Raw genomic sequence first — 24,442 nt, 5'->3', positions numbered from 1 at the left:
AATTAACTAATTCATTTATCATAGAGCTTTAAAAAAAAACTTCTTAGATGTATCTTAATATTTTTTTGCCAGGAGAATACAAATATCTCTAAGCAGCATGCCTTTTAGAAATTTTATTTCTGCTGTACCCGGGAGATTATTGTTATGTATTTGTGATGAACTGTGTATTGCAGGTTGAAGTCACTTTAGCACCATAATGTGAATGCCTCAGTGCTACAGACTACACACTAAAAACGATTAAAATAGTAAATTCACATTATGTAGAAACACACAAAAAAGTCACTTTGGGAAACATTTAGACTTGTTTATAAAGTGCTCATTTCTCTATGGCAGCAACTTCCATGTGACTTCCCACATTCTTGTGGTCTAGACTGGAGCGTGTAGAGAAGGGTCCCTGCCAGGCTGCCCGTTCAAACTGTCTCTTCCAGAGAGGACAGACTCTAGATAACAGGCACAGAATTGGGCATATGCCTGAATTTTAAAATGGGTGAATGTAAACTGCGCAGAAGAAAATGGCAACGGTATTTGAAAAATTTGTTCTCAGCAGCTATATAAACCTTTATGGATAAAACTCCATTATTCAGCTCCATAAATGTGGGTGGATTCTGAGAAATAAAGTTTGGAACTAGCTTATCATTGGTAAAAAGGTCAAGCCAGAACTATAATAAGGCCTGAAAATGGTATGGCTACATTATTTTGTAGTATGTTATTTTAAATGTATACTTGTAATGTGTTTTATTTAAAATCCCTTTTTATCTCTGTTTATTTCTAGTCGGCAGAACCAGTTAAAAGACCAACAGCAACAGCAAGTGGTATCCCTATGTCCTGATGACCCTGAGTGTCTCACAGTCCCACGGTATAAGCGAGACTTGGTTCAGAAACTAAAAATTTTGCGCCAAGAACTTTCCCAGCAACAGCCTCAGGCTGGCCATTGCCGCATTGAAGTCTCCAGGGAAGAGATTTTTGAGGTATACTTACAAATCTTGTTTTAAAATAGAGAAAAAATTAAAATGAAAATTGAGAAAAATTCAGTGTTGTACTCTGTTCTAGGAAGACTTTTAAGACTTTAGAATGGGAAACTTTTCATAAATTTCTTTTTTAATTGTGGGAAATAAAGGCAATGATATTAGAGAAATTTAATATTGAAAATAAACATTTAAATAGGACAAAGAGTGTGAGATGTGCTGGTTGCCTTGGCTTGGTCTCTGCATTGCAAATACTTATTAATGAGTTTTAAGAGAGCACACACATCCATTCCTTACTTTCTTATTCTTCCAAAAGGTAAGGGAATCTTAAACCAAAAAATCATTTTATTTAGTTAATGTTAGATTACTTCCTTAATTTATTGAAAATCTTTCTTTTTAGCATATCTTTTTTATTTGTGTTTTATAGCTCTAATATCAGCTTCAAGGTTCTTAAGTAATAAGTTGCAGAGGTCCAAAACAAGTGTTACAGGATTCCTGGACAAAAGATGTTTGGGGACTTTTTTCTATAAGGACAGTTTTGACTCTGTAGTCAGTTATTTGTATTGTAAAATGACAATCAATTTAATGAAGATCACATTAATGATTACTTACATTCTTTTGAAACTTTTTTCTTACCTTTACTGTCTACTGGTACCTGAGATCTAGAATTAAGTCCAACTTAAAAAAAATTGTGTTTTTTCTGCCAAATGTTATTAGTGGAGTGGAATCATTGCTGTGGTTTGTAGAACTTAAACATGGAGTTTTACCCTTAGTAGCCTTTTAATATAGTATTTGTTAAATGAATTGGCTTCAGTAGTTTGAAGTTATATCCATTTGTTTTTGTTTGTCCATTGATTTGATTGTTGATTCACATGATTTAAACAAACATATTTTGTGGGTGGAAGGGGAGGGGTTAAATAATAGGCTAAAAGCAATCTAGTAATAATAGTGTATTAAATTTTTTTTTTTTTTTCAGGAATCTTATCGACAGGTCATGAAAATGAGACCAAAAGATCTCTGGAAGCGATTAATGATAAAATTCCGTGGTGAAGAAGGCCTTGACTATGGAGGAGTTGCCAGGTAAAGACTTGCTTGCGTTAGTCAGATGTATGGTCCTTGTATGTCCAGGTTTAAATATCAGTGACCTTCTCTGAATTAATTAAATATCAGTGACCTTCTCTAAATTACATGCATATTTATCTCCTAGTTTGATACTCCCTGATGTTTGCAGTCAAGAGGATATCTTAATAGATATATTCATGATAAAGTAAGATAGTACTGCTGCCAGACAGTATTTGAGAATTCCGTAATGGATCAGATAGCCCAGTGAGACTTCTCTCTCAACATGCAGGCCCTATTTTTCTCCATCTCTCCTTTAGTGTATGGTGTTCCCTTTGTTTTACATTGTCAGGAATAATCTTGAGACTTTAATAACATGTAATCTAAACTGAATACTGTTTCTATTGGCATGCTTTTTAACCCTTTAAAGAAATATTTGTGTGCATGTGTGTATGTTTATATCATAAACAGTCCTTAAAATATTTCAGTACAGAATTGGTAATGTTTCTGCTAAATTCACTTGATGTAAGTGTAGCAAAAACATTATCACTTCTGTATTTAAACATTCTATGGACCATCATGAAAAGTCAGCTTCCCCTAATCTAAATCCAACCTGGGGACTGTGATGGCACAAGGGGTTAAGCACAGCACTATGAAGCTATCCGCAGCCCTGTAGCATGAGTTCGATTGCTGGCTGGCCACAGAGCTACCCACATGGTGCAGCAGACCTCTCCTGATTCGTCCGCTGCTCCCCTCAGCAGTGTACCTCAGTCAATCTGCCTGTTCTGGTCCCCACTCTGTCTCTGGTGAATCCTCTCACCACCACCCCAACTCTGGCCTGTACCCCAGTTCTTGTCTGAATAAATAAACAACTCTTTTTAATAAATAAATAAAGTCCAACCTGAATTGAATTTGTGTTTCCATCAACTCCCATTGTTGTTAAGCATTACTTATTTTTACCAATAGATTTATTTTCATTCTGTGACCTTTTTATCTGCAAATGTACAGTCTTTTTAGTTTGAATTTTTGAATTGGTCACTTGTACATTTTATTTAGGCCTTGATAGCCTTTTCTGTGGAATTCTCATGATTTACTCATAACTAGATTTTGAATGCTTGTTGAGAAAACTTATCTGCTGCTAGATCTAAGTTCTATAATTGCATGTATTTGCTAAGTAGGTAGTCCACTTTTTTTTTAAAAATGATTTATTCATTTATGCATACAAGAGCTGGGATACAGGCCAGCGTTGCGGGGAGGGTGATAGGAGTCACCAGAGACAGAGTGGGGAACAGAACAGGCAGATTGACTGAGATACACTGCTGAGGGGAGCAGCGGGCAAGTCAGGATTGGTCTGCTGTGCCATGTGGGTTGCTCCCTGGCCGGCTGGTGATAAAACTCATGCTGCAGGGGCTGCAGCATGTGCTGTGCTTAACCCCTTGTGCTACCAGGGAGGCCCCAGTAGTCCACTTTTTTGTTGATCATTTCATAACCTAACTGTTGTCAAGGCTTGGGTGGACTAAATGGATATGGCAGTGAACTACTCTTTCTTATCTTTATTCTGTAGCAGAACCCAAAACTAGTTGGTTTCTGCCCTTACTCAATTTCTAAATACTTGGTGAAACAAAACAAAAATTGGATTTTCTTTAAAACAAATTACATGCATAAAAAGCATATAAGACAGTTTAGGTGAGTGTAAACATGTACTGGAATGATTGCTTAATTTTAATTTTTAGAGTTTTTCAAATATTATGTAAAAGGTAGTGATGTGGACTCTGTCACATTATAGAACTTTGAAATATTTTCCTTTAACTACTTGTTAATAATATTTCACTACATTTGCGAAAATTGTTACTCAATCTGTTTAATCCATAGTGTCAGGACATATCGTTTAAATTCCTTTCCTACTTGAGGAATGACAAGAATTGAGACTTGAATTAATCTCCTAAGTCCTACACTAGTCACTTTCATCAAGATGAATAACAAATCATCTTTCATACTTTGAGAAATAAAAAGATTTAATAAGGTTAAGGTGATATAGTACTTTTTATTATGAGGTTTTAAAAATACTGATGTACATTTAAAACTAAGAAGTGTTAACCAGAAAGTGCAGGTTTGTCCTCATGTTCATACTTAATCTAAATGCCTTGTAGTCTCTGAGTAGTATTATTTTTATTTTGGTATATTTTAGGGTTTACACATAAAGGATGATGAAAAATGGATAATGAAATTTACTACCGAAACAATACCAACAGCAAAATCTTTTTCCAAAAATGAGAGTTAAAAAAAAAAGAGAGGGCCTCCCCTGGTGGTGCAGGTGGTTGAGTGCAGTGCTGTGAAGCTGTCTGCAGCCTCTGCCGAACTAGTTCGATCCCCGCCAGTCAGCTGGGGTGCCACATGGCGCGGCAGACCTCTCCTGTCACTCCCACTGCTCCTCTCAGCAGTGTATTTCGTCAGTCTGCCTGTTCTGTTCCCCGCTCCATCTCTGGTGAATCCTCTCATCCTCCTGTGCATCTGGCTTGTACCCCGGCTCTTGTATAAATAATAAATCTTTTTTTAAAAAAAGAGCGTAAATTAATGTTACTTGTATAAACAAGTATAAATCTGCCATAATGGGAGCAGACCAGGATACTATAAATCATTCAAATGCTTTGAAATAAAATCATATTCTTCTCTTTGCTTTATGTTATATGGATTATAAATTTATTTAGCAGTTAAAAGTGACAGACCTCTGCGCTGCAGCACCTAAAGAGTTGTTGGTGCTTCTGAATACCACCTTTATATTCTCTGATGCATAAATGTCATACAATTGCCCAAAATTGAGTGAGAAGTCACTTCAGTATAACAGGAATTTTCATTTGCTATTTGGACATAGTAGATTTTTCTTATATAACTATAGTTGGTGATTTTTTTATTTAAAAATTATTTGCTAAAATGATTAAAAGCATATCTTAAAAATATATTCATTAACAAAACAATTCCTTTGTCTTATCTTGTTTTCTAGGGAGTGGTTATATCTTCTGTCACATGAAATGCTGAATCCATACTATGGCCTCTTCCAGTATTCCAGAGATGATATCTATACATTGCAAATCAATCCTGATTCTGCTGTTAATCCGGTATGATTGATGGTTATGATGCTGTGAATTAACTTGTAACTTATATTATGCTTTCCATCTTTAAATGTCTGTGTAGTTTATGACATGGGATTATTGTCGTGCTGAAGCACCCCTGGACTCAGCAGTTCCTCTTCTAGAAAACTTTTTTAAATAAATGATTATGGATATGTGTAGGGTTGAAGTATATGGATGTTGACCGCACCTGTGTTTACGGTAGCCCTGCTTGGAAACAGTGCTGATTAAATGATGACACAAAGTAGAATGACACATGTAGTTAAGAGCATATTTTCTAGAATTAGAAAGACATTAAATCCTGTCCTGATCTTGACAAATTCGTTGACTTGACCCTCAATTTTATCCTTGCTAATAATAATGAGTATACTTTGCACCTCATAAAAGATACAAAGATGATAATTAAATAGGGCCCTTCACAATAAGTACTAGCATGGTGCTGTACATTATTAACCCTATGTTAAATTATTACTCAACAAAAGTTATTATTAGCTTGTTATTTTTATATTATTCCTATTTCCACTTAAGGGCATATTATACAACCAGTAAAATGACATTCTGGAACAGTAATTAATGACATGTAAAGATAGTATTTGTGATACGGTAAGTGAAAAGAAGATCACCAAACAGTGTGGTGCAGTTTTGGGAAACATGTATACGTGTCAGTATTGACGGACTGTCCACTTAAATATTGATGGTACTGTCTCTGGGTATTAGATTATGGGTGTTTTTTTTTCTTGTCTCTGTTTTCTCAATATTATTTTTTTAGTGACCATATATTCACTTTTTATTTTATTTTTTTCAGGTTTATTAATTATGCATACAAGAGCTGGAGAGGTGTGGGGGGGTGAGAGGGATTCACCAGAGACAGAGTGGGGAGCAGAACAGGCAGATTGACTGAAGTACACTGCTGTGGGGAGCAGTGGGTGAGTCAAGAGAGGTCTGCTGCGCCATGTGGGTTATTCCCTGGCCAGCCGGGGATCCAACTCATGCCGTAGAGGCTGCAGACAGCTTCATAGGTTGCGTCTTAAACTGGTTGCGCCACCAGGGAGGCTCTGTTAACTTCTTAAAAAGAAAAACTTTTTAAGATAAAAGGGAGGCTTAAAGATGATTTTGAGGGCCTCCCCGGTGGCACAGCGGGTTGAGCGCTGTGCTGTGAAGCTGTCCACAGCCTCTGCAGTGCGGGTTCGATTCCTGGCCGGCCAGGGAGAAACGCACATGGCGTGGCAGACCTCTCCTGCTTCTCCCGCTGCTCCCCTCCGCAGTGTCTTCGGTCTGTCTGCCTGTTCTGCTCTCTGCGCTCTCTGGTGAATTCTCTCACCCTCCCGTGCCTCTGACCTGTACCCCCAGTTCTTGTATAAATAAATCAATCTTTGGGGGAAAAAAAGGTGATTTTGAAGACTACTTATTAAAGAAGTAAAAGAAGTTTTAAAATGTAAATATCCAGCTAACAAAGTGATATTATGAAAGACCAAATATGTCAAACATGGTAGACAGTTTAGAGTGATTGCAGGGAATGCTTTATAAAGGGAAGATTTTTCAGGTGGGCTCCTCTGCTTGAGGAGCCATTATGCCACTGTGGTAACAGCATCTCATATTTGTGTAGTGTTTTTCCATATGCCAGGTCCAGTACCTTCAGGTTTCGTCATCTTATTTTACTCGTCACAGAAACCCTTTTTAGATATTATTACCCTCGTTTTTCCAGATGTGGAAAATGAGCCCTGTAGGGGTTAAGTAAGTTGCCCAAATTTGCCCAGCTAATAACTGGCAGAATCAGGACTTTAGCCCAAGTTAGATTTCAAAGCTGTGCTCTAAATCTGTGATGTTTTCAATTCCTGATTAGGTTCAGGAAATAGGAAGTTTAGGATTGCTAGCTTTTTTTTTCCATGACAGAGCCAGGATTGTACAGGGCTCAAAAGAAGGTGAGAGGAGAGGAAGAGAACAGGATCTGCAGGTGCTGTAATGAGGCTGTTGTGGGAGTGTAGTTTGGACTTAATTCTAAAGATAAGTTTTATGAAGTGAATACCCTTTGAGAGATGCATTGACTCTGTTATGGTTAGTAATGTAGGGAATCTATTGCATGCTCAATAGGAACTCCCTAATGACTTTTGAGCTTTGCTATGATAGCTAGTTCCATTTAAAGAGTTGTAAATTAGACTATAAGTTGATACTTAACTATGAAAAAAGATTAATATTGCTTAAATATTCAACTTTAGTTAAAAATTCCCTTGCTACTTGAGTATTTATGTTAACTTTTCAATTTCAGGAACATTTATCATATTTCCACTTTGTTGGACGAATAATGGGAATGGCTGTGTTTCATGGACATTATATCGATGGTGGTTTCACATTGCCTTTTTATAAACAGTTGCTTGGAAAGTCAATTACTTTGGATGACATGGAGTTAGTTGATCCAGATCTTCATAACAGTTTAGTGTGGATACTGTATGTATTGATTCTTGTATCTGTTCATTATAATTAGAATCTGAGCTTTTAACAAAGATAACATGTTTCAAAATGGTTGTACTGTTTTTCATTAAAATGATAATGCAAAAAAAATGATAATGCACAGGAAATATTGAGTGATTATCGGAGTGATAAGACCATGTAAACTTTTCCTCTTTCTACTACTTCCCTGTATATTTTGAATTCTTAAAAGTCATCAAGTGTTACTATTTTTTAGAAGGAAAAAATCTAGTGTATTCTGTTTTAAAAGTACTGTGTATAATGATTTCCTCAATGTGAGGCAATTTCTATTTCATGCCTGCATGAGTTAGCATAGTGAATGCTTGCTTACGTGGTGACTATTGACATCAAACTGTTAAAAGGGTATTTTTAAGAACCAGTTGTGTTTTGCAAGAGGTTATTTATTTATGAAGATACACATTGGCCATATTTATTTTTACCATATACACATGTAGCTTTCTCACTCAGGATACTCAGGGTTTTGGTCTCTTGGGGGTGGACCCAGATTCTAGTAGGGGTCTCTTTTTTTGAATGCCAAACATAATTCAAGTTTCCCTATATAAAGGCCAGCTGTGGCCAAATCTTTTTCTCATTTACAGGAAGTAGAATGTTTTCCTGTGTTTATGAAGCTTAAATGTCTCTTGAGTTTTCCGCTCAAAAACTAGGAGAAGTCTGACCTTTGTACTTGTTATGTCATAAAAATACTTTAGTTTTATGTCTCGCTGTTAATACATCTAAGAATCTGTATTTCAGTTTTCCATTTCCATCTTTATCTCTCCCCTTTCCAGTGAGAATGATATTACAGGTGTTTTGGACCATACTTTTTGTGTAGAACATAATGCATATGGTGAAATTATTCAGCATGAACTTAAACCAAATGGCAAGAGTATCCCTGTTACTGAAGAAAATAAAAAAGAATATGTAAGGTAAATACTTTTATGTTCTCAAGCCTGAGAATTGTTTTAATGTTAGTACCGAAAAACATTCAAGCGTTTAGTTAGTGTTACTTACCACCACAAAGTACCGTCCAGAATTCAGTGGCTTCAAAACAACCATTTTATTTCCCACAATTCCACGGGTTGGTAATTTGGACAGAGAACAACAGACACCACTCCTCTATGGTGTCAGTCTCTCACGTATCTGGTGCCTCAGTGAGCATGGCTGTAGCTGCGGGAGACTGGCTGGTGGGGCCACTCGTCATCCTCTGGGGCCTAGTTCTCCACATGTTCTTTCAGGGGCCTATCACTCACAGCCGTGGTCTCTCTCACCTGCAAGATAGTCAAACTTATTTGTGATTGGTTTTCCAGAGCAGAAAGGCAGAAGTTGCTGGGTCATTTTAATGCCTAAGCCTAGAACTGACCAGCATCATGTCTGGTGTATTCTTTTGGTTAATGCAAGTGCTCATAGCCCAGGGTCAGTGAGGGAGGGTCAGGAGCCTGCGATTTATCAATGACATCAGCAGTTGAGTAACACATTTTATATGTTAAATAAATTATATAGTATATTCTTTCAATAAAGTAAATTACAGAAAAGAAAATGTTTTTAAGAAATCATTAAGAAAATACATTTATAGTACTGTATTTATTGGTACCAAATGTTTGTGCTGTCTTTTCACAAGCTGGTTTGTGTCTCAGTGACCTGTGCAATTCAAACCTATGTTGTCCAAGGCTCGGCATACATACAACAAGCGTGAATTACATTCTAATTAAAAACTAAAAGAATGACTGGAATTTCCCAAATTTAGCAGTATGTCACTTCCAGCATCTAGTGTGGATTACTGGGGTCCTTCGTCTTCTCTCCAGAATTTAGTTGTGTTTAGAGTTTACTATCATTATCCCTGCCAAGTGTAGTTTTGAGATAAAAAAATTAGGAAGAAATATTTTTCACAGATGTGTGGTTTTGCTGTCCCCTTAAACAAACAAAAATGAGGTTCCCCTCTTTGCCTCCCCAAGGCTATAATGTTAAGTAACTTATTTCTTAAAATAGAGAACTTTTTCTCCAAATTTAGAAAAGGGAATGTTGACAGATTTGAAAGATGAATAGTGTGAGATTTATGAGATGGAGTGATTTTCCTGGCTACAAAAAAAAGAAAAAAGGAATGTTAAGTCCAAAGCACAAGTAAAATTACATATCAGATGTAGTGTAGTATCCTTTTTGTTGGTAAATTACATGTTCCAGAGTTTTTGAAGCCTCCAGGAAACGATGAATATTTAATCAAAAAATGCTTACTGTTTTTTGCATCTGAGGAGTCTCTTTTACCTCTTCTTCACTCCTCCCATTTGTTGCCCCCAAATATAAAGACAACACACAAAATTTTGAGATTATATTTTCAGGAGAAACCAGAAAACCAGTCAGTTTTGATTAAATGGGCTCTTTTTTCCTGGTTTTTGGTATTCATGCTAAAAGTTTAGAAAGAACTTTTATCCCTATTTTAATTTCACTAAGCCTTAATAATCTGAGATTCTTTTATACTAACTTCTTAATGCTAGGTGCTTCTAAAGTGCAGTGTTGCTAAAATAGAGATTCATAATAATCACCAAATCAAATCATTACTAGATGATATATTTGATCATGTGAAACCACTGCCCAATGTTTACAGGCTGTATGTGAACTGGAGATTTTTACGAGGCATTGAGGCACAATTTCTGGCTCTGCAGAAAGGATTTAATGAAGTAATTCCACAGCATCTGCTGAAGACATTCGATGAGAAGGAGTTAGAGGTCGGTATATTAGCATCATGACATCATCAAATATATAAAACAAGGAAAGGTTGAGAATTTTCTGTTACTTAATTTTAAAGGAAGATTGTATTTCTGGTGCCTTTGAAGTTTTATGGGAGAATGCTGTGAGAATTCTTATGCCCAGAAAAACTCTTTCCTACTTTGGAAAGCCTTTCATGGTTTGGAATTTCTACAAATAAGCAATTTCTCTTACATTGTGAAAATCTTTGTGTCTACATTGTATATCATCCTTACTAGTTTTCAATAGATTTCATGTCTTATTTACTTGTTTTCAACAGATTGAATGTCTTAAGTCTTATATTACAAAATCTTAACTCCCTAATGAAATGGTTATTGATTTAGTTGAAGCTTTGTTAATTGGTCTCCACCATATTGAAATTTATTGGGATGAAAGCCAGAGCTCAATTGGATTTACACTAGGCTTCACAAAAAAGCTTTCGGTACAGGGCCTCCCTGGTGGCGCAGCGGTTGAGCGCTAGGTTGTGAAGCTGCCCGCAGCCTCTGCAGCACCGGTTCAATCCCCGGCCCCCGGCTGCTGGGTGAGGGTCCCACGTGGCACACAGACCTCTCCTGCTGCCCGCTGCTCCTCTTAGCAGTGTACTTCGTCACTCTACCTGTTCTGCTCTCCATCTGGCTCTGGTGAATTCTTTCACCCTCCCACGCTTCTGGCTGTGCCCAGTGCTTGTATAAATAAAAAAAAAGCATTTGGTACAGGATCATAGACGAAATAGTTAAAACACTTTGTATAGATTCCTTAGTAAATATCCTTAGCATTTTTGTAAACATTCATTACTAATAGTAGCTATAATAAACAGTTAGCTATAATCTTGTTTTCTGTTAAAGCTGGTCCTTAAAACACCTTACCTCTGTTTTAAGACCCTTAAGCGATATATCTGAATTTCACTGAAGTGTGAAAAAACAATGCGGTTTTGTCCTAGCAAAGGTCCCAAATTTAATTAGTGATTAAGGATAGCTTAATTAGTGATTAAGGATAGCTAAGTATTTTAAGTCTACAAATAATGTAAAGCAAGTATTATTACATTCATAACCAGTGTCCTCTCTAATAATCTCTTTTTTTTAAGCTTTATTTTTAGGGCCTCCCCTGGTGGCGCAGCGGTTGAGCACTGGGCTGCAAAGCTGCCCACAGCCTCTGCAGCGCCAGTTCAATCCCCGGCCGCCAGCGAGGGTCCCACATGGCGCACAGACCTCTCCTGCTGTGCCCACTGCTCCCCTCAGCAGTGTATTTACTCAGTCTGCCTGTTCTGTTCCTCGCCTGGCTCTGGTGAATTCTGTCACTCTCCCACGCTTCTGACTGTACCCAGTACTTATATAAATAAATAAATCTAAAAAAAAAAAGATTTATTTATGCATACAAGAACTGGGGTGTAGGCCAGAGGTGTGGGGGGTGAGAGTATTCACCAGAGACAGAATGGGGAGCAGAACAGGCAGATCTACTGAAATGCAGTGCTGAGGGAGCAGCAGGCGAGACAGGAAAGGTTTCCTGTGCCATGTGGGTCAGCTTCCTGGCCAGGGACCAAATTCCTGCTGCAGTGGCTGGTGATAGCTTGATAATACTGAGACTTAACCCCTTGTGCCACCAGGGAGGCCCCTCTAATAATCTCTTAACAGACATTAGCAAACAGATCTCAGAAGATGCTTGACTCAATACATCCCCATTCCTTTTGTGATTAACTAAAAGGAAGAGGAAGACATAAGGGGAAATGGCAATCAGAATGGCAAGAATGGCAATCCATTCTTGTCTATTTGTCCAATCTGTAAGGCTTCACAATTACCACTGTACCGAAGAAAAGAATTTAGGAGGAATATTGTATATTACAAATACTTCTATAATCCTGTTTGGATAACTACTTCCCTGTACATTGTGGCTGCGAGTCAGTAATCTTTTAAGAACTTTTTATAGAAATCTTGTTGGACATTTTATTCACTAGGTTTGGGGTTTATGATGTAGTTTCTACTGCTAATGAAATTAAGTTTTTCATAAAAATGTACATTAGTATTTTACTGAATTAATAGAATTATAATTAGGATTTGCAAGTTCATTTGTCTTACACTACACACCACCATAATGCACTGTTACAAATAATGTAAGATGATTAGTCTTGGACTTTAAGAAGATGTATTAATAGTATCAAAGTGATTTTGATATAGTTTATATGGGCCCTGCATCAGGAAGCCAAGCAAAGCTGTGTATAAATACTTTTATGTATTTTGGACGTTGATACAATTTTCATATTATCAAGTACTGTATCACTTGTTCAGCACAGATTTCTGGAGTTCCTGTGTGCTGCTGGTTGCTTTCATAGGATGTAGTGCAGTAGATGTTACTGTCGTATTCCAGCACAGGAACCAAACCATGAATCCCAAAGCTACTAAGTGTTGAAAACAGATTGTGGTGCAGATCTTAAGAAGGCACATGTGAATGGTATTTACTCTTTGAGTTTAGTTTCTGTCAACTAATATTTTTTTCACTTCTATGAAATTATGAAACATTCATTTATTATCCTGGCAGGGAGCTTGTGGTGAATAAATGCCCATGGAGCTTCTTAAAACAGAGATCCTTAGTATTATCCCAGACCCACAGAATCAGAGTATTTGAGGAGAGGACCTAGTATGTGTATCTTGAAATGCTTTCTGCATTCTGACGTGTACACTTGATTAAGAACTAACATGTTAGCCTCCCTGGTGGCGCAAGGGGTTAAGACGCAACCTATGAAGCTGTCCACAGCTACTACAGCACGAGTTCGATCCCCAGCCAGGGAGGAGACCCACATGGCGCAGCAGACCTCTCCTGTCTCGCCCACTGCTCCTCTCATCAGCGTATTTCAGTCAGTCTGCCTGTTCTGTTCCCCGCTCTGTCTCTGGTGAATCTCTCACCCACCACACCTCTGGCCTGTACCCCAGTTCTTGTATGCATAAATAAATAAATCTTTAAAAAAAAAAAAAGAACTAACATGTTTTTAAAAAAGTATGTGTCTGGAGAGGAAACTACCACATGAGATTTGCCCTGCAAATATGAAGTTCTCTTCTGAGGAATTTTTGGCTTACCTCGGGTTTTCATTGGCTCATTATGTGTGCAATATTTTAACAGCTTATTATTTGTGGACTTGGGAAGATAGATGTTAATGACTGGAAGGTAAACACCCGGTTAAAACACTGTACACCAGACAGCAACGTTGTCAAGTGGTTCTGGAAAGCTGTGGAATTTTTTGATGAAGAGCGACGAGCTCGGTTACTTCAGTTTGTGACAGGATCATCTAGAGTGCCTCTGCAGGGCTTCAAAGCTTTACAAGGTAAAAAAAAAAAAAAAAAAGCCAGAGGGACAGATGACGAGGCATCGGCTTGGGGGAGGGAGTCAATATTTGGTGTATGTAGTTTACAAACCATGTGCTTATAAAGAGATTCTCTTTGCACTGTTTCTTATCTGTGACTCTCATATCTTGATACCTTCTTCTCCTTCCTTTCCTTTGTTCCCCTTCCAAGAGCCTTTTCTGCTGGGGTCTCTGTGATTGTAGTGAGTGCTGCACGCTAGAGACCAGATGTGGTGATGGCCCTGCTTCTTGTCTTCCGGTCGTCTTGCATTTAAATTCTGTTGCACATTCCTGTAGGGGAAGTCTGTCTGCTTCCATGTTCACATCTTAACCTGCCAAAACATTTACCCAGTTGGGATGCTTCTTCCTCTTTTTTATCCTCTTCATAGAAAGAGCAGCATGAGTCGTGGAAGCCATACGTTTGACCAGAGCACTTTAATTATTGCATGGCATCGGACCATTGAATTCCAACCATGTACCATTTTTAAGAAATGTTTTCTGTTTGGGATGAGTTTCATTTGGGATTAGTTGGTGATGTTGCTGATGATGGGGCTTCACTGGGTGGTAGTTGCTTCCTTTACCTCTGAGGCGCTTCGTTTTCAAACTGCTGCTGGTGCTTACTGAGGATGTACAAAGCAAGACTGGTACATAACTCCACAGCGTTGAGAGATCTGGTGAAGGTGTACTTGGAGTTGCGCTTCCATCGCCTTGTGGAAAACTCACCACTATCAGACCTCTCAGATGCATAAAGTGAAGTTGTATTTCTACTTAGGTGTGTATGGGGTGTCTTATATTAAATGAAATTTATTCTACAGACTGCTGATCTTTTATTCTCAGCCAGGTTTGAATCATGATACCTAACTTTGCCTCATCTGAATTTCTGTATATATATTTTTATCTTGGATTTGACCGATTACTTTTCTTCTCATAATTTTGGGTCATTGATTTTCTATAGAAGATAAAAAGTTCAATCTTGAATTTTTTTCTCAAATTGAAATGCTGGCATGCAAAGGAATCCTGCTTATCCGAGTCAGTCTCATATTCTTTTCCTGCTGCTTTTTGGCATCTTGTGTGGAGTCAATTCTCCTCCTTCCCCAAGACTCTGTGCTTTATGTACCAGTTTTGTCCTCAGAGTGTGAAGACTCATCCAGGTGCACCTGCAGTGTTTTAAACCACATCTTCCTCTTTGACAGGCGCCGCAGGCCCACGACTCTTCACCATACACCAGATTGATGCCTGCACGAACCACCTGCCAAAAGCCCACACCTGGTAAGCTGTTTCTGTAGTGTCTTTACACCAGCCCATGTAGTAGGTGTTAGTTTCAAAGAGATTTGACTTTTCATCAGTGGTTCTTACTACTAAATGGACATCTGAAAGAAATGATAGCAACTCTTTTAAATGATTTAAGATTACTATTCAGAAATCAGTAGAAACACCTCAAAGAGGGAATACTTTAGAGACCTGTTAACCTTTTGTGTTAATTTGTGACAGAGTGATATGTCCATATTAGTGTACACTTGCTAGCCCAGTTTACTTATTTTGAATGAACTATGTAAAATCTGATTTGCTTGTTCACAGCTTCAATCGAATAGACATTCCGCCCTATGAAAGCTATGAAAAGTTATATGAAAAGCTGCTAACAGCCATCGAAGAAACATGTGGATTTGCTGTGGAATGAGGAACTTCGAGGACTCGCCCAGGACTCTATTTATACCCCTGACCGACAGCCTCTTTTCAGCAGTTTCAAGGAATGCTGAAACACAGGAAAATGCCCCCCCTCCCCCCTTAAAAGTTTTAGGACACTGTGAGGGGAAAGGACGATTTTGAAATTCCTTTTCAAGGAAAAAAGAGGTCTTTATGCTTTGCCATGAGGCCATATTCAGCTGCTATTTAAAATTAATATCTTGAACCTAAAGAATGCTGACTTTTCCTACATTTCCAGAGTTAGGCAGTATTCTACACTTAAAGACTACTACTATTTTTATAAAAGGTAATCTATTCAAATCACTTCACAGATTTCAAGTCTCTCAAACATCAGGACAACTTCAGCAGTCGGTACAAGACACATTTTATTTTGATTGAATACATGATTCTGAATAGCTCCTGTACTTGCTCTTTGTAAAAAAATAAAATAAAATTATTTTGAATTATTCTACATTTGTAAACAATTGGCTAAAAGCATCATCTTTAAAAAATTACATGTTTAGTTACATTTTTCTATAGCAAAGCATTATATTTTAAAAACACGTTTCAGCCTAATCTAAGTGAGTCTTTGTTATATTTTTTAAGCACAAATTTCCTGGAATAAAGTTCGATAATTTTGGTTGTCAGATTCCTAATGCAACCATCTAGTATAAACTTAGCAGCTTAATTGCTTCAATAAGATATATTCAGGGGCTCCCTGTTTTTAAGAGACTTTTAAAAATTCTTATTTTTTATCTTCAATCAATATCAGGTATTACACATTTACTTTTCATCTTAAATGGAAATACTGCATTTTTATAGCTCTTCAGATAATGTGGATGGGATTTTCATTCTTTTGCTAAGTCAGCTTATCTCATATATATATGTATACATATACACACACACACATATATTTTTCTGTAAACCAAAGTCTCTTATGACAAGTGCACCTAATTTATATTATATTTTAATTATGATGTAAGTTTCTATCAAATAAACCATCCTAATCTCCGTTTAGCTGCTATTTTAATCAGCTAAAATTATGAAAAAGGAAAAATTTTGCTATAAAGATTACTTAGTAAGCTTAGAAAATCCTGCTTTTATCTGAAAAATGAAATGGGGGTGATGGGCAAGGGGTGTGATTGCTAAAAGGAAAAAAACAGTGCTTCTAACTTAGTAGTATAAATTGCCTAAAAGAACTGAAGAGTTAAATTTGAAAGTATAAGGGAATCCTAGTTTACTTGTTATTAAAGGTCAGCATCTGATTTTGAAATGTCCAGATTTAGTTTTCAACATGGGTGGCATGTTGCATGGTCCAGAAGTCAACCAAAATTTTGGAGGGAGGGACTGGAAGAATCTGAAATCATGGGTGGATTGTAAAAAAAAAATTAACCATAGAAATATGCACTATTTTCTTTTACATTGATGTGAAATCAAGAATAGCAAATTATGATGAGATAGCTATGTTTAAATTTTGCAGCTTAATGAATCAAGTGAATAGGCCCTTTGTGTTCTTTCATTTGATGGATTAGTTTTCAGTTTGTGTTCTGGGAGCCACACTGTTCCTCAGAGGTGCCTCAGACGTAATGGGTTAAGAGGGGGAAAGGCCTAGTTGATGTTTGAGGGGGTCCCTACCCCTAATCCCCTTTACTCAGAGCAGCTCCAATTTTTCTTTGATGTGTTGGAAATCCAAGTAACTCTTAACGGGAAGGGGCGCGGGGCGGGGGCTGGAGGGGTGGGGGCGGACAAGACATGGGTGAAATGAAAAATGGAAATTTTGCTGCTTTAAAAAAATTGAGAAATACTTGTGTAGTTTCTAAGTATTTAAATTTATTTCATTCAGCCAAATTTGACTGCTACAGGCAGACTGGTCAGTCATAACTGTGCTGTGGTAATGTGCTTATGCTGACTTCTTCCCCAACACTTTTGTGTTTTCCTACTGCATTCTCAGTACCGAAGAGCATCTTGAAATGTAGAGACGTTCCTGTATACTATTTGATTTTCAGTTTTCAGCTTTCATGATAGTACCTTATTAGTGACAGGTCCATCTCTCTTTTATATTAAAGCACTAGTACAAGTGTAATTGTGCCTACTTATCATCTCTCAGTCAAAAGTACATAACACATTAGAAAAATCATGGCTGATGGATGCAGTAATCATGAAATGCTACTAACATAATGTACAATATAAAGCAGGCAAGTACCATCGCTTTTTGAGTGCCTTTTTAACTTTATAATAATGACTTAATAGAGCTTTAAAAGAAGAAATTACCCTATAATAGTATATGGTATCTCCAACATTGTTTATAAACACATGACAATTTCAATTTCAAATTATGTTACCTGAATATTTTCAAATAGGTGCTAAGCAGACTCCCCAGGTGTCATTAAACCTTGGACTTGCACCTCACGTTTAATGTGAATATTTATTTCCACATGTCCCCCTTAACCGGGTTTTTTCTAATTCTTCCTCTGGTTATTTCAGATTTTTGATGTCATTGTTTCCATACATTGCCTTTCCATCACTAATGCTTAATTTTGAACAGAGGTTACTTTGTAGAGCTCATACTTAGTTCAGAGGTGAGTTTTGTTTCAGAAGGTCTTATTTCTTGATGTAAAGAGTTTTTAAATAGTGCTGTGTATAGTGTACATTTTGTTTTGCACATAGTTTGTTACCCTGAATGGGTTTTATTTTTACCAAGTCCTTTTTCCCCCTTGTATTTACAGTCCAGAGCACAAGCTTCCTTTTAAATACAGTGTAATTTGCTTTATTTTATAACACTAAGTCGGCTTAGAACTTCCCAGGTGCATTGAACTGATTGCATTGATGGGAGTTAGAAACTGTTCCACCCATTTTTAGTTTGAGGGAGCAGCTCCTGCTTCTATTTTTAAGCTGCAGCACACAGTTAACGGGTGTCATTTGTGGTATTTAACATTCTTACGTTTAGGATGATGATTGTACCAAATGCTGAGTTGTTTTGTTTCTAGATGTAATTAGTTCACTTAATGTAATATTCTTCCTTTTCTCAAACTGACTTTAAAAACAAAGTTTTATCATTTTCATTGTATTTGTATTTATTACAGAGTGTTTTAGCTTTGATATTCTTTGTATTTTCACTCAGTTGTTACATGAGCTTTATCAATAACATCTGTAAAAATGGTTTTTAAAAATTAACTATGTATGTGCCCATGCCGAAGCTGAGCAATAAAATGAATGCTGTTTGCACTGTCACAGCATCAACGTTTTTAAAGAATCCTGAGTATATAATGAGTTGTTTTGAAGACATTCATGATTGGCTCTAGGAAGTATCAATAGCATAGGAGCCATGAGACAAATTTAAGATTGGAGTTTCTTAGTCGATGCTTTTGTCACATGCAGAACTTGAATGCTCAGGACCCCTTGTCTCCAGGTCAGCCAGAGAGGGTGCTCGTTTTCATGTGCCATGGCACATGAACCGCTTGGCAGTGGCTGTTGGAGGCTCTGTGGAGATGAATCTCTGAGGCTGTTCTGGGCCTTTGAAGAGCTCCAGTCTTGTAACAATGTTTATTAGCAGCTCTCTGGAGGGCAGAGCTGTGGTAGAGGCGGCATATTTGCTACCTTGGTATTGAACAGTAAAATTCTCAAAATCAAAGGGAGAGACCAATTAAATTTTTCCAGGAAGCCACGACTTTAAGCTAAGTTTATGATTCACAATTCTGTAGGTGAAAGTCCAGTGAAATACATGACTGGAAAAAGGAATGGGTGTGTTTTTTCATCCAGAACTGTGTAAGTCTTTCCACAGCAGAGGCCATTCAGAAAAGAATGTTTGGAATATAGTGTAAGTACTGGCAATGCAAGTTCAAAGAAAGGACGGTGTAACCACTTTTTATATTCTTTTGAAGTTAATTGTTATGGCTTTGTCTCACATGGCCAGTTCACTGGTTATTAGTTGAAATTTAAGGTTTAGTGTATTAAGGATTTAGTAGTAGTATAATCTATAATGTACCCAAGTTTGATTTGATGAACATCGTTTTCCTGCTGTGGAGACCTGACATGTTTGTCCCTTCATTATTATGAGGGTTAACCTTGGCCCCAGCTGCATTTATTTGTACTCTGTATGCCACATATATCAAAACAGGAGTGTAGTAACAGGATAGAGGCGGTAATTTTACAAAAACGGATTTCATTCCCATGTTTTAACAAACTAGACAAATGAGATTTTAAAGTTGCATTTTATTCAAAGATATTTGTCCTAAGTGTCTTTTTCACCCCTTCTTTCAACAAATATCTTCTGTGCTGCTACTTTGTAGCAGGCTCTGTACTAGCTGCTAGGGATATAGCCTTGGGTGGTTAGAACCTCAACTCCCAAACTAGTGCTTCTAGCCTATATTTTGGGAGATGCTGAAGTTCAAACTTAGGTGCTCAAAGCTCAGTTTGAAAACAGCAGAGCTGGTCCTGGGAGCACAGGATCAAACAACTCACCTCAACAAGGCCTCACATCCCAGACTTGGCCCATAAAACAATTAGTTTGGTCCCTTTTCCCCTTCCCCCCATGATATCTGCCTCTGGTATTCATGTTCATATATAATTTGCTACATTTCCCAAATGATTTCCTTAATTGTTGCTGATTAGCATGTCTCCTGGATATTTGGATTGGGATTTATCTAGGGCATTGATTCATCTCTAAATGAACTGTCTGCCCCACTTTTATCTCCTTTACAGTGTTTCCCACATGAAGGAAGTGAAGAGGAGGCTGTAACAGCCCATGGGGTGGGTGAGGGACCCTTCTGAGAGCTGTTGCTCCAGCCCACTTAAGTTCAGTCTTCTGACTTTCAGCCCGGGAATTGGACGTGAAGATGGGAACATGTCAGACTCAACCTTTCAGTTTCATTCTCCCAGAGACGACGCTGGTGTGGCGAGGAGGAGGAGAACCAAGACCAGAAGGGCAAAGGTTTTCTTATTTTTTTATTGAAGTATAAATGACACATAAGATTATTAGTCTTGGGTGCAAAGTAATGATTCCCTATTTGTATATATTGTGAAATTTTACCTGTGATAAGTTACATTTTCCTTCGTTACAGTTTTTTCTTCTTGTGATGAAAACTTTCAAGATCTTTGCATCTTTCAAACATTCAATAAACTGTAGTCCCCACGTTATACATTACATACCCAGGAAATTTAGTTCTGACCTGCCCCATCCTCAGTAATACTACCCTTCAGCCTTTTCTTCCCTTCCCCCCGACCCCCACGCCACTGTGCACCTCTGGCAACCACTAACCTACTTTCTGTGGCTGTGAGTTCAGGGGTCCTTTTTTAAGTTCTACATATAATTGAAGTCAAATGGTATTTGTCTGACTTAGCATAATGTCCCTCAGGGTTCATCGATACCACGTATGGCAGGATTTCCTTTTTTGTGGCTGCATGATATTCCACTTTATGTACAATTTCTTTATCTAGTCATCCATCGATGGACATTTTGGTGATTTCCTTATTTTGGCAATTGTCAATAGTGCTATAGTGAACATGAGGGTGCATGTGGCTTTTGAAGTTAGTGTTTTCATTTTCTTAAGATAAATACCCAGAAGTGGAATTGCTGGATCATATGGTTGTTGTTCTTTTACTTATTTGAGGAACCTCCATACTATTTTCATAGTGGCTGCACCAATTTACCTTCCCACCAATGGTGCACAAGGGTTCTCTTTTCTCCACATCCTGTCCAGTGTTTGGTATTGTCTATTATAATCGCCATTCTAACAGTTATGAGGTGATTGCTATTGTGGTTTTAATTTGCATTTCCGTAATGGTGGTAGTATTGAGTGCTTTTTCATGTACCTGTTGGCCATTCATATATTTCCTTTGGAAAAATGCTTATTCAGATCCTCTGTCCATTTTTTAGTTGGATTTTTTGTTGTTACTGAGTTGTATGACTTCTTTATATTTTTAATTTAACTCCTTAGATATGTGATTTGCAATTATTTCCCCCCATTCAGTTGCCTTTTCATTTTGATGATGGTTTCCTTATGTAGAAACATTTTAGGTTGATGTAATCGCACTTGTTTACTTTTAAATTGCACTTCCTTTTGTTGGATTTGGTGTCCAGTCCAAAAATCATGGACTGATGTCAAGTTGCTGACAGCCTATGTTTTCTTTCAGGAGTTTTATGGATTCAGGTCAGACTTTTAAATCAGAACCCATTTTGAACTGATTTTTGTGTATGGTGTAAGGTAGTGGTTCAGTTTATTTTGCATGTAGCTGTCCAGTTTTCCCAGCACCACTTATTAAAGAGACTGTCTCTTTCTCATTGTATATTTTTGACTCCTTTGTTATAAATTGACTGTATAGGCAGGGGCTGACTTCTGGGCTCTCTGTTCTGTTTCATTGATTTGTGTGTTTTTATGCCAGCACCATATTGTTTTGATTACTATACTTTGTAATATAGTTTGAAATCAGGGCATGTGATGCCTCCAGTGATTTTGTTCAGAAGACTAAAGTTTTAAAGGCAGTGTGAGTTATTTTTTAGGAAACTGGTCACATCAATTAAATTAGCTGGGGAATGGTTTGAATAGCTTGAAATTGCAGATAAGACATTTTCAGCATTTCTAGGTTCACAATCTAACATATTCATCTGTAGCTACAGCTGAGGCCCAATTTTGGATTCCTTCTTTAGTTTATACCATTTCTCTTAAGGCACTTTCTTCTGTCTGTCCTGCCTTCTCATCCTCCCATTGGAGCTCTCCTGCTAACCATTTTTTTTACTGTGATGCCACTTTCCATCGCAACTAAGAGCTCCACATGGTAACAGTAATGCACATACATAGCCGAACATACATTAAAAAAATCATGTAGACTTAAAGGCTTAGAAAGAGCCTCATCAACTTTCCCCTTCCATGCCGTCTTGCTTTCCAGAGGCCACTACTTGCAAATCTTGTTAGATCTGGTATTTGCTTCCGTTTCTAAATACACTAATATTAATCCTCATTAATTTTAGACACAGCCTGGTTTTCCTTTTTATGTAGTTAAGGATTTAGCTCTCACACCGACCATCTCATTATGTAACACTCCCCCACCCCTACGCACGATGTAGTTATATCACAGTTCTAAATAACTTTTCAAATGTGTGCATTTGGTCCTTAGCAAATTGGCTTCATGTACGATTCCTTCTCCATGGGCACTTGGATTACAACATCCTCTGCTGCTCAATAAGTTACCACCTTATTTGCTTTCTGTTTTTCAAAAATATGTTGGCTTCTTTAATTTTTAATTACCTATTCTTTGACCTTGGCTTAAAAAGCTTGCCTGTTCCTTCCCTGGTAAATTCCCTCACCCCTTCTTCTCTGATTATTCCAAGTTTTTAGCTTGGTAAAAAGCTGACCGGAACTTAGCAACTTAAGAATCCTAAAACATTTAATATTAAGTTATGAAGCATCATTATGCTTGTTTCAGCAAATTCAATTAGTATTAGAATATATTAAGCACAGAGTGAAAGTTTATATACTCTACCATTCAGACCTACTATTATCTTTGGGGCATATTCTTCTAGATCTTATCTATATTGATTATATTACATTATTAATGTAATATATAATAAATATTTATATATAAATATATAAATATAATTTATATAATATCCACTTGTACCATTTTAAAATAAAGTGGCACCACACTACATAGTTTAAGATTTGCTCATTTTACTCACGAATATATTGTGGATAGCTTTCTATCCAGATCTACTTTAGCATTTTTCTCTTTGTAACTTATGTTATAGCTCTTCTATATCTAGACTCATCTTGTACATTTCCCCCACCCTTTCCATCTACCTGTACTCATTGACTTGTCTTTAGTGACGAGTTTATTATATATTGTCACAAGTACATTGCAACTGTCTGCTTGTCTTTCCTCCTCATGCTCCAGACTTGGCTGATCCACCAAGTCTTTTCTCAGGAAGCCCTTGCCTGCCCAGTGGTCCAACATTGTCAGCTGCCAGAGGCAGCAGTGGGACAACAGCAATAGATCCAGCTACTACTCATTTCTCCAGGACCAGGCCTTCTGGCCACTGGGCCTCTGTCCTTGTCCCTATGCTTGCCCCCATGCTACTGGCTACGTGCTCCACGTGCTCCAGTGGAGCCCCTCTTCTCCCTCCCAGTGGTTTCCTGGTACTCTCTGCCAGGCTCTAGCTTTGATCAGAAGTCCACAGAACCTAAACTTTCCTGAAGCCTCCCTCCAGCTGTTGGCCTTCATGGAAGCCTCCTCTACAGAAGATAACCCCCACCAAAATGGATTTTTTTTCTCATAGTTGCCCATAACAGAAATTGGAGTGGTGTACTTTTTGTCACTTCAAATTCATTGTTTCCTTTCCACCTGCAATCACTAGTGCTCTTTTGAGGTGCATAGTCTGGCCTCATACCCCTTGTCTCTCCTCATGCTGCCCATTACCAACTGCTAGACGCCACAGTGCATAAATTCTTACATTCCTGCAACCATGTGAAAAACCTTGCACTCACACTGTATCTTCCCAGCTCTGATGACAAGCCCACTTCTCTCTCTTCTGAAAGAGATTTTTTGGTCAGGTGCTATCTTCTTACTATTTTTGTTGACTGACAGCAGCAGGTTTCAGGAACTCCTTGCTCAGTAAGGCTTGTTGTTTTAGTACAAGTGTGACTAACAAAGAGTGTATGCCTTTATTCCCCCCTTTCAAGGTTTTAGAAAACCAGAACTTTTCTTAGTTGCCTACCAGTTACTACTTTTGCTTACTATATGCTGCATGCCAGTCTACGCTCTCCAGTGCATTGCCTCATGCAGTCCTCCCCAAACTCTGATATAGGTGCTATCATTCATTCCTTTTTGTTACTAGTATTTTTTTTTTAATAGAGGCATGTTTTATTTATTTGTTTGTTTTGTTTATACAAGCACTGGGTACAGTCAGAAGCGTGGGAGGGTGAGAGAATTCACCAGAGCCAGAGCGGGGAGCAGAGCAGGCAGAAGGACCGAAGTACACTGCTGAGGGGAGCAGCGGGTGGCAGGAGAGGTCTGCGCGCCATGTGGGACCCTCCTCTGGTGGCCGGGGAGCAGCCGGGGATCGAACCGGCGCCGCA

At 37.9% G+C, this 24,442-nt stretch overlaps 1 protein-coding gene across 2 annotated transcripts in view; it reads left to right on the top strand.

Annotated features, from left to right (window-relative positions):
• The window catches only part of SMURF2 (SMAD specific E3 ubiquitin protein ligase 2), a 95,161-nt gene extending 78,080 nt beyond the window's left edge, over nucleotides 1-17,081 (top strand). For both annotated transcript variants that reach the window (XM_037495244.2, XM_037495243.2), the window contains exons 11-19: nucleotides 773-968; nucleotides 1,942-2,045; nucleotides 5,026-5,140; nucleotides 7,419-7,597; nucleotides 8,407-8,544; nucleotides 10,218-10,338; nucleotides 13,469-13,670; nucleotides 14,882-14,957; nucleotides 15,267-17,081. In XM_037495244.2, the coding sequence (XP_037351141.1) occupies nucleotides 773-968; nucleotides 1,942-2,045; nucleotides 5,026-5,140; nucleotides 7,419-7,597; nucleotides 8,407-8,544; nucleotides 10,218-10,338; nucleotides 13,469-13,670; nucleotides 14,882-14,957; nucleotides 15,267-15,366 (1,231 nt within the window). In that variant the 3' untranslated portion in view covers nucleotides 15,367-17,081. The remainder of the gene's footprint in view (nucleotides 1-772; nucleotides 969-1,941; nucleotides 2,046-5,025; nucleotides 5,141-7,418; nucleotides 7,598-8,406; nucleotides 8,545-10,217; nucleotides 10,339-13,468; nucleotides 13,671-14,881; nucleotides 14,958-15,266) is intronic.
• Nucleotides 17,082-24,442: the final 7,361 nt, after the last annotated feature.

This window comes from Talpa occidentalis, unplaced genomic scaffold (genome assembly GCF_014898055.3).
Source record: "Talpa occidentalis isolate TD23 unplaced genomic scaffold, MPIMG_talOcc4v2.1 talOcc4.7, whole genome shotgun sequence".
Lineage (NCBI taxonomy): Eukaryota > Metazoa > Chordata > Mammalia > Eulipotyphla > Talpidae > Talpa > Talpa occidentalis.
The sequence above is the reverse complement of the archived record's forward strand: the minus strand, read 5'-3'. Positions and strand labels throughout refer to the sequence as shown.